Source organism: Salvelinus fontinalis, chromosome 18 (genome assembly GCF_029448725.1).
Source record: "Salvelinus fontinalis isolate EN_2023a chromosome 18, ASM2944872v1, whole genome shotgun sequence".
Taxonomy (NCBI): Eukaryota; Metazoa; Chordata; class Actinopteri; order Salmoniformes; family Salmonidae; genus Salvelinus; species Salvelinus fontinalis.
Window position 1 is genome coordinate 34,535,372 of NC_074682.1, and position 17,561 is coordinate 34,552,932.

General features: G+C 39.6%; 1 protein-coding gene across 3 annotated transcripts in view; it reads left to right on the forward strand.

Annotated features, from left to right (window-relative positions):
• Positions 1-17,561, forward strand: part of LOC129815368 (synaptotagmin-6-like) — a 100,729-nt gene that overhangs the window by 27,915 nt on the left and 55,253 nt on the right. For 2 of the 3 annotated variants that reach the window (XM_055869133.1, XM_055869135.1), the window contains exons 3-4: positions 245-380; positions 2,914-3,373. In XM_055869133.1, the coding sequence (XP_055725108.1) occupies positions 3,214-3,373 (160 nt within the window). In that variant the 5' untranslated portion in view covers positions 245-380; positions 2,914-3,213. The remainder of the gene's footprint in view (positions 1-244; positions 381-2,913; positions 3,374-17,561) is intronic. The other variant, XM_055869134.1, reaches the window with a different exon arrangement.

The following is a 17,561-nucleotide window of genomic DNA, read 5'->3' on the forward strand; positions in this document are numbered from 1 at the left end:
AAATGTTCATAGTACTACAGTAAACCACACTGATATGGAAACAGATTCATGCCAAACAAAACCCCCAAAAACTTTACATTAATCTGCTTCTGTACTTAGAATGCATGCCAAATGTATTGCTTTGTTTTAAGTAGTAGGCCTGTGTTTGTGGGGGTATTGGGAGGGACAGTAGTCTCATAATTTTTTAACACACAAAATGTGTCTGGCATCTGTCTCCGAGTCTAGCTTGTTTTCCTTTTTCCAGAAGTGACCATGATGACAGACAGGATGACCAGTGTTATGGTCATCAGGAACACCATCAACGCTATCCCAATGCCTCTCCAGTTATGTGGAGGACCATGGTAGGCCACACCATTCTGATGGAGAAAACACACATACCGGTATGCAAACTTACACACACACACGCACACATGCACGCACGCACTCACTTATACACACACACATAAACACACACACACACACCCACTACAGTAGTTAGGTTCTAACTTCAGATGTATGTAGGTCGAGTTACAAAATAAAGTGAAGATTGCACCATAGATGTCATTAGCACAATAGACAACAAAAGAAGTCATCAAGGACTTAAACAAAGTTATCAGTGGCACTTCATTAGGTATAGTTCAAATTAGAAGCACTGCTGAGTATAGCATCCATATCAATTAATGTGATTCAAAGTAACGCTTCACTGGATAACCCTGAGACCCTGCCTTGGATAAAGGCAGTCATAGTAGATAAGGAAGAACTGACATAGATCAGATCCCACTGGGAAGTTACAGTCATGCTCACTAATTAAAGTACAGTTATATGCTACAGAGATGGAGGAGGAGAGTTTAAAAGAGGAGAAACACCTTATTGATAACTTACAATGAGCATTAAAAAACAGATAAGATTGTTTACAATTTCTCTTGAATTTCTCTTTTTACATTTGATTGGATGCCAGATGCATAAGCCTGCCAACAAGTTAAGGTCAATATCACCACAATATCTATGAGGACAAGAAAGGAACAGCAGCACATAGACACTTAAATAAAGTATTGTTGTCTACAGGCTTAGAAAAAATTGTTCCAAAAGAGTTCTTCAGCTGTCCCCATAGGAGAGCCCTTTTTGGTTCCAGGTAAACCCATTTTTGGTCCCAGGTAGAACCTTTTGGGGTTCCATGTAGAACCCTCTGTGGAAAGGGTTCTTCAAAGGGTTCTGCTATGGGGACAGCCGAAGAACCCTTTTAGGTTCTAGAGGGTACCTTTTTTTCTAAGAGTGTATAGATCTATGCACATGGGTAGCGTACAGACCTTTGGAGACAGATTTGAGCAGAAACGTGACTCTAACATGAAAAACACAAGACTAGACAGTAATAACTGAATTGTATACCTCCTGAGGAAATCGATCCTGGATAGTTCTCCTGTATGACTTTTCAATTCAGACAGATGGATGATTCCTATGTACAGTATTTAATAAACAATACTATTGAATAGAATAATTAATTAAAATGTGTGTAAAGTGACTTTACCATGTCAGAGGGCATGTTTTGCTGAGTGGTGGCGATCATCTTTGCAATAGTTGTCAATAAATCTATATATTCCTAATCTGGACTCCGATTTCATAATCCTGGCTCAGATTACGGAACACTGAAAATCCAACCTCTGTGGCTGGAGCCTCTCTCTTTCTGTCTCTATTTCTCCTTCTTTTTCTCTCTCTAGCTCTCTCTCTCTTTCTTTCTCTCTCTTTGCTTTCACACTGTATTATGTCACAAGCAGGGTGCAGCATGAGTGGGTTAGCAGCTGTATTTGATATCATTATCAATCTTGGAAATAAATAGATTACATAATAAAGCAACACCAAATTGATTAATTGTTTATATATCACATGTGATTCAGCCCATGTACCACAATTCATATGCATATTTCTCTCACACTTAAATAGTCATTTCCATTTAATACCCACATAAAAAAATACTATAGTTTATTATAGTATAAATTCTGTAGTAATACTATAGTTAAAAAACTGGCAGTGTTTTTGCAGACTGTAGTATACTATAGTATTAACTACAGTGTTTTCAGATATTACTATAGTATACTATAGTAGTATACTACAGTCTGAACGGATAGTTCAGAGCTTCTGCTCTTTTCTGTAACCTGTATTGAACACAATATATGGTCTATACTTTGCATGTAGATTTCTAACTTATGGGTGGCACAATTTGGGATAAGGGGAAGGACAATGGGCAAGGCATGCAAATTAATTACTGTAGTATTACTACAGTTAAAAAACTTTTTGTGGACTGTAGTGTTTTTGTGAACATTACTGTAATATTTACTGTAAGGTTTTTGCGGACTGTAGTATACTGTAGTGTTTACTATAGTATTCTACAATATACGACACCATTTTATAGTTAATAATACACATTATCAAGAGATACTACAGTGTGTAGTATAGTATTCAACAGTATACGACAGTTTACTACAATAGTATGTACTGTAGTATTCTATAGCAAACAAAGGTATTTTTTCATGTGGGCACCTTCCATTTATGTATTTTTTTAAACATTTGGAATAATTTAGAACTAATTTTCATGTGTCACACCTGCATGGTAAAAAATAGACATGTACAGTGTTTGAGTACAGTATTTAAACAACATTTGAGTTGAATTTCTGAAATACAGCGACTCCTATCATCCCTAGTCAAAGTAACATGTACAGTCTTCTACATTATACACATTTATGTACACATGAGTGAGTGCATAAGATAAATATCTGTAGGAAGACCTCTCTCTCTCTGTCTCTCTCCACCCTCTGTCTCTCTCTCCACCCTCTGTCTCTCTCTCCACCCTCTGTCTCTCTCTCCACCCTCTCTCTCTCTCCACCCTCTCTCTCTCTCCACCCTCTGTCTCTCTCCACCCTCTGTCTCTCTCTTTCTAAGCATGGATATGGCATGATGCAACACTCCTGCTCCAGGAATACCTGGGGGGTCCCACTGCTTCATCAAGCCCCCTCCCACACACTCTCTCTTATGCACACACAGACACAAACATTGATACTGACTGGCTGTACATCCAGGAGCCTGAGAGGCAGAGAGAGCGGCAAGTTTTCTATCTGAGTTACAACAAGAGGAGAGCGGCAAGTTGCATACATTTTTTTTATGCAGCACCACCACCATCCCTCCTGCACTTTCTCCAGTCCTGGATGAAAGCTAGAGACTGTGTGGGACTCACAGAGGAGGATGAGTTCTGCGGAGGAGAGAAAGGACCATGACATGCACTGTGAGAAGGCGGTGGCCCTCATCATTGACCTCTGTCTGGACGACAGCTCACTGTTGCAGCCCAACACCTGCCAGGACTTCATCACACTGCTGGCCACCAACCCAAACTCTGCATGGTCAGGTATGCTCCACTGCCCAACAGCCTCCCTCTGGTCAGCACTGTTTGTTTGTGTTGTGAGTGACTGGGAGCACATGTGTTCTGTTAAAAATGGTAACTTCTATGTTTGTGTGTTGTGAATGACTGGGGTCACATGATGTGTTGAACATGCTAACTGCTATGTTTTTTGTAGTGGTCCAGTACAGGTAATTTATCATTCCTGCCAGATAGGATATTTATTTATTTAACCTTTATTTACCTGGCAAATAAGTTAAGAACAAATTCTTAGTTACAATGAGGGCCTAGAAATAGTGGGTTAACTGCCTTGTTCAGGGGCAGAACAACAGAGTTTTACCTTGTCAGCTCGGGGATTTGATCTAGCAACCTTTCGGATACTGAACAACACTCCAACCACTACGCTACCTGCCGCCCCAAAATATGGTGGGCTTGGTTGGCTAATTGAGCAAGTGTACTTTCTTAGACTTAAGTACTTATTTCTGTAACATGGCAGGAAAGAAAATCAAATATGTCGGTTGCTAGGGTGATTTATTTAAAGAAAATGCAAAGTTGTTGAAATTAAAAAGATAGATGCCTTGAATGATAGGCTTTGTTCCTGGAATGAAAAGAGAGAAAAAAAAATTCAGGGTGGTGGCAGAAAATATGTGGATTGATAGATCATGTATTCCCCAGGGAAATAGATAACATAAAATAGAATTTTAGCTGATGAAATATGTTTTTTTCTATTATTGTGTTAACTATTGGCTCTCAATAGGACTCCCTTGTCATACTGTTGAACATTCCTCGATTGCAGATGCAGTTTTGAGGACAGCAACCCCTGTTAGTCAAAGGAAAAATGCTGTTTTTCTCTACCATATTCTCATCCCACTTGAGTGTGTTTCTCAGATATGTGAGGGAGGTCATCTGGAAATCCACTCTGTGCCATAATTGTATCCTGTATCATACAAGAAGATGTTTCCCTGAACTAAGCTTTGGGCCATTTTCTCCTTACAACACACTTTTCCTCCTATTCAACTCAAGGGAGCCTTTAATGATGTGCCAGCCAAGGGGAAACTGACTGACTGACACTACCCCATTAGTCATCATAGGGGTGGCCTTGCCTTTCCCTTTGCAAAGTATCACACAGTATTACTTCACATTGGTCTCCAGTTCCACACACACAGACATCCACTGTCACTCTCTTCTCTCTTTCTGTTAGGTGTGGGCTCCATAGCTCTGCTCCGTCTTTACATTTTAGTCATTTCGCAGACACTCTTATCCAGAGCGACTTACAGGAGCAATTAGGGTTAAGTGCCTTGCTCAAGGGCATATTGACAGATTTTCCCCACTAGTCGGCTCGGGGATTCAAACCAGAAACCTTTCAGTTACTGGCCCGACACTCTTAACCGCTAGGCTACCTGCCGTCTTAACCGTGGGGTTTATTGGCAGGTAATTGGAATGGCATTAGCTCACACTGATTGTGCTCCAATTAAAGAGCTGTGCTGTGTCTGTCAGACGGGGCGCCCGCAGCTCGGCCAGGAAGAGACCAGTGTGCACCAGTCCACAGGCAGTAATACCACATGAATAGAAGACTGCCACTGCGTAGAAGTGAAGACTGCCCTGCAGAGCGCTGTACACGGCTACCAAAAACCAAAGGTCACAAATTTGGAGTGACAGGTTGGGTGACCGTTTGTGCTGAGGGGAATGTCAGAGTTGGATGTGGATGAGTTTCTCGAAACCAAACTGGCTGATTTGGTTTGTTCTGCCTTTCAGACACACACACACACACACACACACACACACACACACACACACACACACACACACACACACACTGATAGCATATGGGAGGGGGGTGTAGTTGGTAGTAGAAAGGTTAACAATAACAATGATTATTTGGTGGTTGTTGTAGCTCATAGTGTAGTGTTAGTATAGGTAGTTGTTGTAGCTCACAGTGTAGTGTTAGTATAGGTAGTTGTTGTAGCTCATTGTGTAGTGTTAGTATAGATCATTGTTGTAGCTCATAGTGTAGTGTTAGTATACAGATGAAGTCAGAAGTTTATATACACTTAGGTTGGAGTCATTAAAACTCGTTTTTCAACCACTCCACAAATTTCTTGTTAACAAACTATAGTTTTGGCAAGTCGAGTAGGACATCCAAGATGCACATGACACAAGTTATTTTTCAAACAATTGTTTAGAGACAGAGGTAGGTAGAGGTAATGTAGTCATTATAGCTCATTGTGTAGTGTTAGTACAGGTACTGTAGTTGTTGTGGCTCATTGTGTAGTGTTAGTACAGGTACTGTAGTTGTTGTGGCTCATTGTGTAGTGTTAGTATAGGTAGTTGTTGTGGCTCAATATATGGTGTTAGTACAGGTACTGTAGTTGTTGTGGCTCATTGTGTAGTGTTAGTATAGGTAGTAGTTGTTGCTCATAGTGTAATGTTAGTATAGGTGCTGTAGTTGTTGTATTTCACTGTGTAGTGTTAGTATAGGTACTGTAGTTGTTGTAGCTCATTGTGTAGTATTTGTTTAGGTAGTTGTTGTATCTCATAGTGTAGTGTTAGTATAGGTAGTTGTTGTAGCTCATTGTGTAGTGTTAGTATAGGTACTGTAGTTGTTGTAGCTCATTGTGTAGTGTTAGTATTGGTACTGTAGTTGTTGTAGCTCATTGTGTAGTGTTAGTATAGGTAGTTGTTGTAGCTCAAAGTGTAGTGTTAGTATAGGTAGTTGTTGTAGCTCAAAGTGTAGTGTTAGTATAGGTACTGTAGTTGTTGTAACGCATTGTGTAGTGTTAGTATAGGTAGTTGTTGTAGCTGATAGTGTCGTGTTAGAATATGTACTGTAGTTGTTGTATTTCATTGTGTAGTGTTAGTATAGGTAGTAGTTGTTGCTCATAGTGTAGTGTTAGTATAGGTACTGTAGTTGTTGTAGCTCATTGTGTAGTGTTAGTATTGGTATTGTAGTTGTTGTCGCTCATAGTATAGTGTTGGTATCGGTACTGTAGTCGCTACAGTAGCAACTACCTATAGTATAGGTACTGTAGTTGTTGTAGCTCATTGTGTAGTGTCAGTATAGGTACTGTAGTTGTTGTAGCTCATTGTGTAGCGTTAGTATAGGTACGGTAGTTGTTGTAGCTCATTGTTTAGAATTAGTATTGGTAGTTGTGGTATCTCATAGTGTATTGTTAGTATAGGTAGTTGTTGTAGCTCATTGTGTAGTGTTAGTATAGGTACTGTTGTTGTTGTAGCTCATTATGTAGTGTTAGTATAGGTAGTTGTTGTGGCTCATAGTCTAGTGTTAGTATAGGTGCTGTAGTTGTTGTAGCTCATAGTGCAATGTTAGTAAAGGTACTGTAGTTGTTGTAGCTCATTGTGAAGTATTAGTATAGGTAGTTGTTGTATCTCATAGTGCAGTGTTAGTATAGGTAGTTGTTGTAGCTCATAGTGTAGTGTTAGCATAGGTAAATTTGTAGCTCATTGTGTAGTGTTAATATAGGTAAATTTGTAGCTCATTGTGTTGTGTTAGTATAGGTAGTTCTTGTATTTCATAGTGTAATGTTAGTATAGGTAGTTGTTGTATCTCATCGTGTAGAGTTAGCATAGATGTAGTTGTTGTATCTCATGGTGTAGTGTTAGTATATGTACTGTAGTTGTTGTAGCTCAATGTGCAGTGTTAGTATAGGTAGTTGTTGTAGCTCATAGTGTAGTGTTAGTATCGGTATTTGTTGTAGCTAATTGTGTATTGTTAGAATATGTACTGTAATTGCTGTAGCTCATAGTGTAGTGTTAGTTTGGTTACTGTAGTTGTTGTAGCTCAGCGTGTAGTGTTAGTATAGGTAGTAGTTGTTGCTCATAGTGTAGTGTTAGTATAGGTGCTGTAGTTGTTGTAGCTCATTGTGTAGTGTTAGTATAGGTACTGTAGTTGCTGTAGCTCGTAGTGTTAGTATAAGTAGTTGTTGTATCCCATGATGTAGTGTTAGTATAGGTAGATTTTGTAGCTCATAGTGTTGTGTTTGTATAGGTAGATGTTGTAGCTGATAGTGTAGTGTTTGTATAGGTAGTTGCTGTAGCTCAAAGTATAGTGTTATTATAGGTACTGTAGCCAGCCATGAGCAGCCAGATCCGTCAGCCAGCCATGAGCAGCCAGATCCGTCAGCCAGCCATGAGCAGCCAGATCCGTCAGCCAGCCATGAGCAGCCAGATCCGTCAGCCAGCCATGAGCAGCCAGATCCGTCAGCTAGCCATGAGCTGCAGTCCCTCAGTCCGGAGCTGCCGTCCCTCAGTCCGGAGCTGCCGCCCCTCAGTCCAGTGGGGTTAATTTGGAGGGTGGACATTGGAGGAGGCTACGAAAGCGGGTAGTGACTATGGTGGGGTGGGGACCACGACCAGAGCCGCCACCGTGGACAGACGCCCACCCAGACCCTCCCCTAGACTTTATGCTGGTGCGCCCGGAGTTCGCACCTTAAGGGGGGGGTTATGTCACGTTCCTGACCTATTGTTCCTTTTGCTTTTATTTATTTAGTTGGTCAGGGCGTGAGTTGGGGTGGGTAGTCTTTGTGTGTTTTGTCTAGTTTAGGGTGTGTGTATTGTTTAAGGGGTTTTTAGTATGTATGGGGTTGTGTTCAGTGTAGGTGTTTAGGAAAGTCTATGGTTGCATGATTTGGTTCTCAATCAGAGACAGCTGTTTATTGTTGTCTCTGATTGGGAGCCATATTTAAGGCAGCCATAGGCTTTAGGTGTTTGTGGGTAATTGTCTATGTTCTAAGTTGCATGTGTGCACTTAGTTCTGTTTAGCTTCACGATCGTTTGTTTTGTTCATTTTGTTCATCTTGTTTTTTCCTTCATTAAAGAAGATGTATTTTTCAAGCGCTGCGCCTTGGTCCTCTCTTTATCAAGAAGACGATCGTGACAAAGGTAGTTGTTGTAGCTCATTGTGTGGTGTTAGTATAGGTACTGTTGTTGTTGTAGCTCATTATGTAGTGTTAGTATAGGTAGCTGTTGTGGCTCATAGCCTAGTGTTAGTATAGGTGCTGTAGTTGTTGTAGCTCATAGAGTAGTGTTAGTAAAGGTACTGTAGTTGTTGTAGCTCATTGTGAAGTATTAGTATAGGTAGTTGTTGTATCTCATAGTGTAGTGTTAGTATAGGGAGTTGTTGTAGCTCATAGCGTAGTGTTAGAATAGGGAAATTTGTAGCTCATTGTGTAGTGTTAGTATAGGTAGTTGTTGTAGCTTATTTTGTAGTGTTAGTAAAGGTATATGTTGTAATTCATAGTGTAGTGTTAGTATCGGTAGTTGTTGTAGCTCATTGTGTAGTGTTAGTATAGGTAGTTCTTGTATTTCATAGTGTAATGTTAGTATAGGTAGTTATTGTATCTCATCGTGTAGTGTTAGCATAGATGTAGTTGTTGTATCTCATGGTGTAGTGTTAGTATATGTACTGTAGTTGTTGTAGCTCAATTTGCAGTGTTAGTATAGGTAGTTGTTGTAGCTCATAGTGTAGTGTTAGTATAGGTACTGTAATTGTTGTAGCTCATTGTGTAGTGTAAGTATAGGTACTGTAGTTGTTGTAGCTCAGCGTGTAGTGTTAGTACAGGAAGTTGTTGTAGCTCAATGTGCGGTGTTAGTACAGGTACTGTAATCGTTGTAGCTCAAACTGTAGTGTTAGAAAAGGTACTGTAGTTGTTGTAGCTCATGGTGTAGTGTTAGTATAGGTAGTAGTTGTTGAGGATAGTGTAGTGTTAGTATAGGTGCTGTAGTTGTTGTAGCTCATTGTGTAATGTTAGTATATGTACTGTAGTTGCTGTAGCTCGTAGTGTTAGTATAAGTAGTTGTTGTATCCCATGATGTAGTGTTAGTATAGGTAGATTTTTTAGCTCATAGTGTTGTGTATGTATAGGTAGTTGTTGTAGCTGATAGTGTAGTGTTTGTATAGGTAGTTGCTGTAGCTCAAAGTGTAGTGTTAGTATAGGTAGTTGTTGTAGCTCATAGTGTAGTGTTAGTATACGTAGTTGTTGTAGCTATTTGTGTAGTGTTAGAATATGTACTATAGTTGTTGTAGCTCATTGTGAAACTTTAGTATAGGTAGTAGTTGTTGCTCTCAGTGTAATGTTAGTATAGGTACTGTAATTGTTGTAGCTCATTGTGTAGTGTTAGTGTCGGTACTGTAGTTGTTGTCGCTCATAGTATAGTGTTAGTATAGGAACTGTAGTTGTTGTAGCTCATTGTTTAGTATTAGTAAAGGTAGTTGTTGTATCTCATGGTGTAGTGTTTGTGTAGGTACTGTAGTTGTTGTAGCTCATCGTGTAGTGTTAGCATAGGTAGTTGTTGTATCTCATGGTGTAGTGTTCATATAGGTACTGTAGTTGTTGTAGCTCATTGTGTAGTGTTAGTATAGGTGCCATAGTTGTTGTAGCTCATCGTGTAGTGTTAGTATAGGTAGTTGTTGTAGCTCAGTGTAGTGTTAGTATAGGTAGTTCTTGTATTTCATAGTGTAATGTTAGTATAGGTAGTTATTGTATCTCATCGTGTAGTGTTAGCATAGATGTAGTTGTTGTATCTCATGGTGTAGTGTTAGTATATGTACTGTAGTTGTTGTAGCTCAATTTGCAGTGTTAGTATAGGTAGTTGTTGTAGCTCATAGTGTAGTGTTAGTATAGGTACTGTAGTTGTTGTAGCTCATTGTGTAGTGTAAGTATAGGTACTGTAGTTGTTGTAGCTCAGCGTGTAGTGTTAGTACAGGAAGTTGTTGTAGCTCAATGTGCGGTGTCAGTAAAGGTACTGTAATCGTTGTAGCTCAAACTGTAGTGTTAGAATAGGTACTGTAGTTGTTGTAGCTCATGGTGTAGTGTTAGTATAGGTAGTAGTTGTTGCGCATAGTGTAGTGTTAGTATAGGTGCTGTAGTTGTTGTAGCTCATTGTGTAATGTTAGTATAGGTACTGTAGTTGCTGTAGCTCGTAGTGTTAGTATAAGTAGTTGTTGTATCCCATGATGTAGTGTTAGTATAGGTAGATTTTTTAGCTCATAGTGTTGTGTATGTATAGGTAGTTGTTGTAGCTGATAGTGTAGTGTTTGTATAGGTAGTTGCTGTAGCTCAAAGTGTAGTGTTTGTATAGGTTGTTGCTGTAGCACATAGTGTAGTGTTAGTATAGGTAGTTGTTGTAGCTCATCGTGTAGTGTTAGCATAGATGTAGTTGTTGTAGCTCATTGTGTAGTGTTAGTATAGGTACTGTAGTTGTTGTAGCTCAATGTGTAGTGTTAGTATAGGTAGTTGTTGTAGCTCAAAGTATAGTGTTATTATAGGTACTGTAGTTGTTTTAACTCATTGTGTAGTGTTAGTATAGGTAGTTGTTGTAGCTAATTGTGTAGTGCTAGAATATGTAATGTAGTTGTTGTATCTCATTGTGTAGTGTTAGTATAGGGACTGTAGTTGTTGTAGCTCATTGTGTAGTGTCAGTATAGGTACTGTAGTTGTTGTCGCTCATAGTATAGTGTTAGTATAGGTACTGTAGTTGTTGTAGCTCATTGTGTAGCGTTAGTATAGGTACGGTAGTTGTTGTAGCTCATTTTTTAGAATTAGTATAGGTAGTTGTGGTAACTCATTGTGTATTGTTAGTATAGGTAGTTGTTGTAGCTCATAGTGTAGTGTTAGTATAGGAATATGTTGTAGATCATTGTGTACCGTTAGTATAGGTACGGTAGTTGTTGTAGCTCATTTTTTAGAATTAGTATAGGTAGTTGTGGTAACTCATAGTGTATTGTTAGTATAGGTAGTTGTTGTGGCTCATAGTCTAGTGTTAGTATAGGTGCTGTAGTTGTTGTTGCTCATATTGTAGTGTTAGTAAAGGTACTGTAGTTGTTGCTCATATTGTAGTGTTAGTAAAGGTACTGTAGTTGTTGTAGCTCATTGTGAAGTATTAGTATAGGTAGTTGTGGTAACTCATAGTGCATTGTTAGTATAGGTAGTTGTTGCATGTCATAGTGTAGTGTTAGTATAGGTAGTTGTTGTAGCTCATAGTGTAGTGTTAGTATAGATAGTTCTTGTATTTCATAGTGTAATGTTAGTATAGGTAGTTGTTGTATCTCATCGTGTAGTGTTAGCATAGATGTAGTTGTTGTATCTCATGGTGTAGTGTTAGTATATGTACTGTAGTTGTTGTAGCTCAGCGTGCAGTGTTAGTATAGGTAGTTGTTGTAGCTCATAGTGTAGTGTTAGTATAGGTAGTTGTTGTAGCTAATTGTGTATTGTTAGAATATGTACTGTAATTGCTGTAGCTCATAGTGTAGTGTTAGTATAGGTACTGTAGTTGTTGTAGCTCATGGTGTAGTGTTAGTATAGGTACTGTAGTTGTTGTAGCTCATTGTGTAGTGTTAGTATAGATAGTTCTTGTATTTCATAGTGTAATGTTAGTATAGGTAGTTGTTGTATCTCATCGTGTAGTGTTAGCATAGATGTAGTTATTGTATCTCATGGTGTAGTGTTAGTATATGTACTGTAGTTGTTGTAGCTCATTGTGTAGTGTTAGTATAGGTAGTTGTTGTAGCTCATAGTGTAGTGTTAGTATAGGTACTGTAGTTGTTGTAGCTCATGGTGTAGTGTTAGTATAGGTACTGTAGTTGTTGTAGCTCATTGTGTAGTGTTAGTATAGGTAGTTGTTGTAGCTCATAGTGTAGTGTTAGTATACATAGTTGTTGTAGCAATTTGTGTAGTGTTAGAATATGTACTATAGTTGTCGTAGCTCATTGTGAAACTTTAGTATAGGTAGTAGTGTTTGCTCTCAGTGTAGTGTTAGTATAGGAACTGTAGTTGTTGTCGCTCATTGTTTAGTATTACATTTACATTTAAGTCATTTAGCAGACGCTCTTATCCAGAGCGACTTACAAATTGGAAAGTTCATACATATTCATCCTGGTCCCCCCGTGGGAATTGAACCCTGGTCCCCCCGTGGGAAATGAACCCACAACCCTGGCGTTGCAAGCGCCATGCTCTACCAACTGAGCCACACGGGACCAGTATTAGTATAGGTAGTTGTTGTACCTCATAGTGTAGTGTTAGTATAGGTAGATGTTGTGGCTCATTGTTTAGTGGGAGATGTTGTAGCTCATTGTGTAATGTTAGTATAGGTAGTTGTTGTAGCTCATTGTGTGGTGTTAGTGTAGATACCGTAGTTGTTGTTGTAGCTCATTGCGTAGTGTTAGTATATGTAGTTGTTGTGGCTCATTGTGTGGTATTAGTATAGGTACTGTAGTTGTTGTAGCTCGTAGTGTTAGTATAGGTTCTGTAGTTGTTGTAGCTCATCGTGTAGTGTTAGTATAGGTAGTTGTTGTAGCTCATTGTGTAGTGTTAGTATAGGTAGATATTGTAGCTCATAGTGTAGTGTTAGTATAGGTAGTTGTTGTAGCTCATAGTGTAGTTTTAGCATAGGTAGTTGTTGTTTCTCATGGTGTAGTGTTAGTATAGGTACTGTAGTTGTTGTTGCTCATTGTGTAGTGTTAGTATAGGTAGTTGTTCTAGCTCATAGTGTAGTATTAGTATATGTAGTTGTTGTATCTCATGGTGTGGTGTTCGTATAGGTACTGTAGTTGTTGTAGCTCATTGTTTAGTATTAGTGTCAGTAGTTGTGGTATCTCATAGTGTATTGTTAGTATATATAGTTGTTGTAGCTCATAGTGTAGAGTTAGTATAGGTAGTTCTTGTAGCTCATTGTGTAGTGTTAGTATAGGAAGATGTTGTAGCTCATTTGTAGTGTTAGTATATGTAGCTCATTGTGTGGTGTCAGTATAGGTACTGTAGTTGTTGTAGGTCATTATGTAGTGTCAGTATAGGTAGTTGTTCTAGCTCATAGTGTAGTATTAGTATATGTAGTTGTTGTATCTCATGGTGTGGTGTTAGTATAGGTACTGTAGTTGTTATAGCTCATTGTGTAGTGTAAGTATAGGTACTGTAGTTGTTGTAGCTCAGCGTGTAGTGTTAGTATAGGTACTGTAATCGTTGTAGCTCATAGTGTACTGTTAGTATAGGTACTGTAGTTGTTGTAGCTAATTGTGTAGTGTTAGAATAGGTACTGTAGTTGTTGTAGCTCATGGTGTAGTGTTAGTATAGGTACTGTAGTTGTTGTAGCTCATTGTGTAGTGTTAGTATAGGTAGCAGTTGTTGCTCATAGTGTAGTGTTAGTATAGGTATGGTAGTTGTTGTAGCTCATTGTGTAATGTTAGTATAGGTTCTGTAGTTGCTGTAGCTCATAATGTAGTGTTAGTATAAGTAGTTGTTGTATCTCATGATGTAGTGTTAGTATAGGTAGTTGTTGTAGCTGATAGTGTAGTGTTTGTATAGGTAGTTTTTGAAGCTCAAAGTGTAGTGTTAGTATAGGTAGTTGTTGTAGCTCATCGTGTAGTGTTAGCATAGGTAGTTGTTGTATCTCATGGTGTAGTGTGAGTATAGACACTGTAGTTGTTGTAGCTCATTGTGTAGTGTTAGTATAGGTAGTTGATGTAGCTCATAGTGTAGTTTTAGTATACGTAGTTGTTGTAGCTATTTGTGTATTGTTAGAATATGTACACTGCTCAAAAAAATAAAGGGAACACTTAAACAACACAATGTAACTCCAAGTCAATCACACTTCTGTGAAATCAAACTGTCCACTTAGGAAGCAACACTGATTGAAAATAAATTTCACATGCTGTTGTGCAAATGGAATAGACAAAAGGTGGAAATTATAGGCAATTAGCAAGACACCCCCAAAAAAAGAGTGATTCTGCAGGTGGTGACCACAGACCACTTCTCAGTTCCTATGCTTCCTGGCGGATGTTTTGGTCACTTTTGAATGCTGGCGGTGCTCTCACTCTAGTGGTAGCATGAGACGGAGTCTACAACCCACACAAGTGGCTCAGGTAGTGCAGTTCATCCAGGATGGCACATCAATGCGAGCTGTGGCAAAAAGGTTTGCTGTGTCTGTCAGCGTAGTGTCCAGAGCATGGAGGCGCTACCAGGAGACAGGCCAGTACATCAGGAGACGTGGAGGAGGCCGTAGGAGGGCAACAACCCAGCAGCAGGACCGCTACCTCCGCCTTTGTGCAAGGAGGTGCACTGCCAGCGCCCTGCAAAATGACCTCCAGCAGGCCACAAATGTGCATGTGTCAGCATATGGTCTCACAAGGGCTCTGAGGATCTCATCTCGGGACCTAATGGCAGTCAGGCTACCTCTGGCGAGCACATGGAGGGCTGTGCGGCCCCACAAAGAAATGCCACCCCACACCATGACTGACCCACCGCCAAACCGGTCATGCTGGAGGATGTTGCAGGTAGCAGAACGTTCCCCACGGTGTCTCCAGACTCTGTCACGTCTGTCACATGTGCTCAGTGTGTACCTGCTTTCATCTGTGAAGAGCACAGGGCGCCAGTGGCGAATTTGCCAATCTTGGTGTTCTCTGGCAAATGCGAAACGTCCTGCACGGTGTTGGCCTGTAAGCACAACCCCCACCTGTGGACGTCGGCCCCTCATACCACCCTCATGGAGTCTGTTTCTGACCGTTTGAGCAGACACATGCACATTTGTGGCCTGCTGGAGGTCATTTTGCAAGGCTCTGGCAGTGCTCCTCCTGCTCAAAGGCGTAGGTAGCGGTCCTGCTGCTGCGTTGTTGCCCTCCTACGGCCTCCTCCACGTCTCCTGATGTACTGGCCTGTCTCCTGGTAGCGTCTCCATGCTCTGGACACTACGCTGACAGACACAGCAAACCTTCTTGCCACAGCTCGCATTGATGTGCCATCCTGGATGAGCTGCACTACCTGAGCCACTTGTGTGGGTTGTAGACTCCGTCTCATGCTACCACTAGAGTGAGAGCACCGCCAGCATTCAAAAGTGACCAAAACATCAGCCAGGAAGCATAGGAACTGAGAAGTGGTCTGTGGTCACCACCTGCAGAATCACTCCTTTATTGAGGGTGTCTTGCTAATTGCCTTTAATTTCCACCTTTTGTCTATTCCATTTACACAACAGCATGTGAAATTTATTGTCAATCAGTGTTGCTTCCTAAGTGGACAGTTTGATTTCATAGAAGTGTGATTGACTTGGAGTTACACTGTGTTGTTTAAGTGTTCCCTTTATTTTTTTGAGCAGTGTACTATAGTTGTTGTAGCTCATTGTGAAACTTTAGTATAGGTAGTAGTTGTTGCTCTCAGTGTAGTGTTAGTATAGGTACTGTAGTTGTTGTAGGTCATTGTGTAGTGTTAGTGTAGGTACTGTAGTTGTTGTCGCTCATAGTATAGTGTTAGTATAGGAACTGTAGTTGTTGTAGGTCATTGTTTAGTATTAGTATAGGTAGTTGTTGTACCCCATAGTGTAGTGTTAATATAGGTAGATGTTGTGGCTCATTGTGTAGTGTTAGTATAGGGAGATGTTGTAGCTCATTGTGTAGTGTTAGTATAGGTATTTGTTGTAGCTCGTTGTGTGGTGTTAGTATAGATACCGTAGTTGTTGTAGCTCATTGCGTAGTGTTAGTATATGTAGTTGTTGTGGCTCATTGTGTGGTATTAGTTTAGGTACTGTAGTTGTTGTAGCTCATAGTCTAGTGTTAGTACCGGTAGTTGTTGTAGCTCATTGTGTAATGTTAGTATAGATAGTTGTTGTAGCACATAGTCTAGTGTTAGTATTGGTATTTGTTGTAGCTCATAGTGTAATGTTAGTATAGGTAGTTGTTGTAGCTCATTGTGTAGTGTTAGCATAGGTAGATATTGTAGCTCATAGTGTAGTGTTAGTATAGGTAGTTGTTGTAGCTCATAGTGTAGTGTTAGCATAGTTAGTTGGTGTTTCTCATTGTGTAGTGTTAGTATATGTACTGTAGTTGTTGTTGTTCCTCATTGTGTAGTGTTAGTATAGGTAGATATTGTAGCTCATAGTGTAGTATTAGTATATGTAGTTGTTGTTTCTCATGGTGTAGTGTGAGTATAGACACTGTAGTTGTTGTATCTCATAGTGTATTGTTAGTATAGGTAGTTGTTGTAGCTCATAGTGTAGTGTTAGTATACGTAGTTGTTGTAGCTCATTGTGTAGTGTTAGTATAGGAAGCTGTTGTGGCTCATTTGTAGTGTTAGTATATGTAGCTGTTGTATCTCATGGTGTAGTGTTAGTATAGGTAGATGTTGTAGCTCATAGTGTAGTGTTAGCATAGGTAGTTGTTGTATCTCATGGTGTAGTGTTAGTATACGTAGTTGTTGTAGCTATTTGTGTAGTGTTCGTATAGGTACTGTAGTTGTTGTAGCTCATTGTATAGTGTTAGTATAGGTACAGTAGTTGTTGTAGCTCATTGTGTAGTGTTAGTATAGGTACTGTAGGTGCTGAAGCTCATAGTGTAGTGTTAGTATAGGTAGTTGTTGTATCTCATGGTGTAGTGTTAGTATAGGTAGATGTTGTAGCTCATAGTGTAGTGTTAGCATAGGTAGTTGTTGTATCTCATGGTGTAGTGTTAGTATAGATATTGTAGTTGTTGTAGCTCATTGTGTAGTGTTAGTATAGGTAGTTGTTGTAGCTCATATTGTAGTGTTAGTATACATAGTTGTTGTAGCTATTTGTGTAGTGTTCGTATAGGTAGTAGTTGTTGCTCATAGTGCAGTGTTTGTATAGGAACTGTAGTTGTTGTAGCACATTGTTTAGTATTAGTATAGGTAGTTGTTGTAGCTCATGGTGTAGTGTTAGTATAGGTACTGAAGTTGGTGTAGCTCATCGTGTAGTGTTAGTATAGGTAGTTGTTGTAGCTCATAGTGTAGTGTTAGTATAGGTGCTGTTGTTGTTGTAGCTCATTGTGTAGTGTTAGTATAGGTACTGTAGTTGTTGTAGCTCATTGTGTAGTGTTAGTATAGGTACTGTAGTTGTTGTTGCTCATTGTGTAGTGTTAGTATACGTAGTTGTTGTAGCTATTTGTGTAGTATTAGTGTAGGTACTGTAGTTGTTGTGGCTCATGATGTAGTGTTCATATAGGTGCTGTAGTTGTTGTCGCATAGTATAGTGTTAGTATCGCTACTGTAGTTCTTGTAGCTCATGGTGGTGTTAGAATGTGTAGTTATTGTCGCTCATTGTTTAGTATTAGTATAGGTTGATGTTGTAGCTCATAGTGTAGTGTTAGTATAGGTAGTTATTGTTGCTCATTGTGTGGTGTTGGTATAGGTACTGTAGTTGTTGTATCTCATCGTGTAGTGTTAGTATAGGTAGTTGTTGTAGC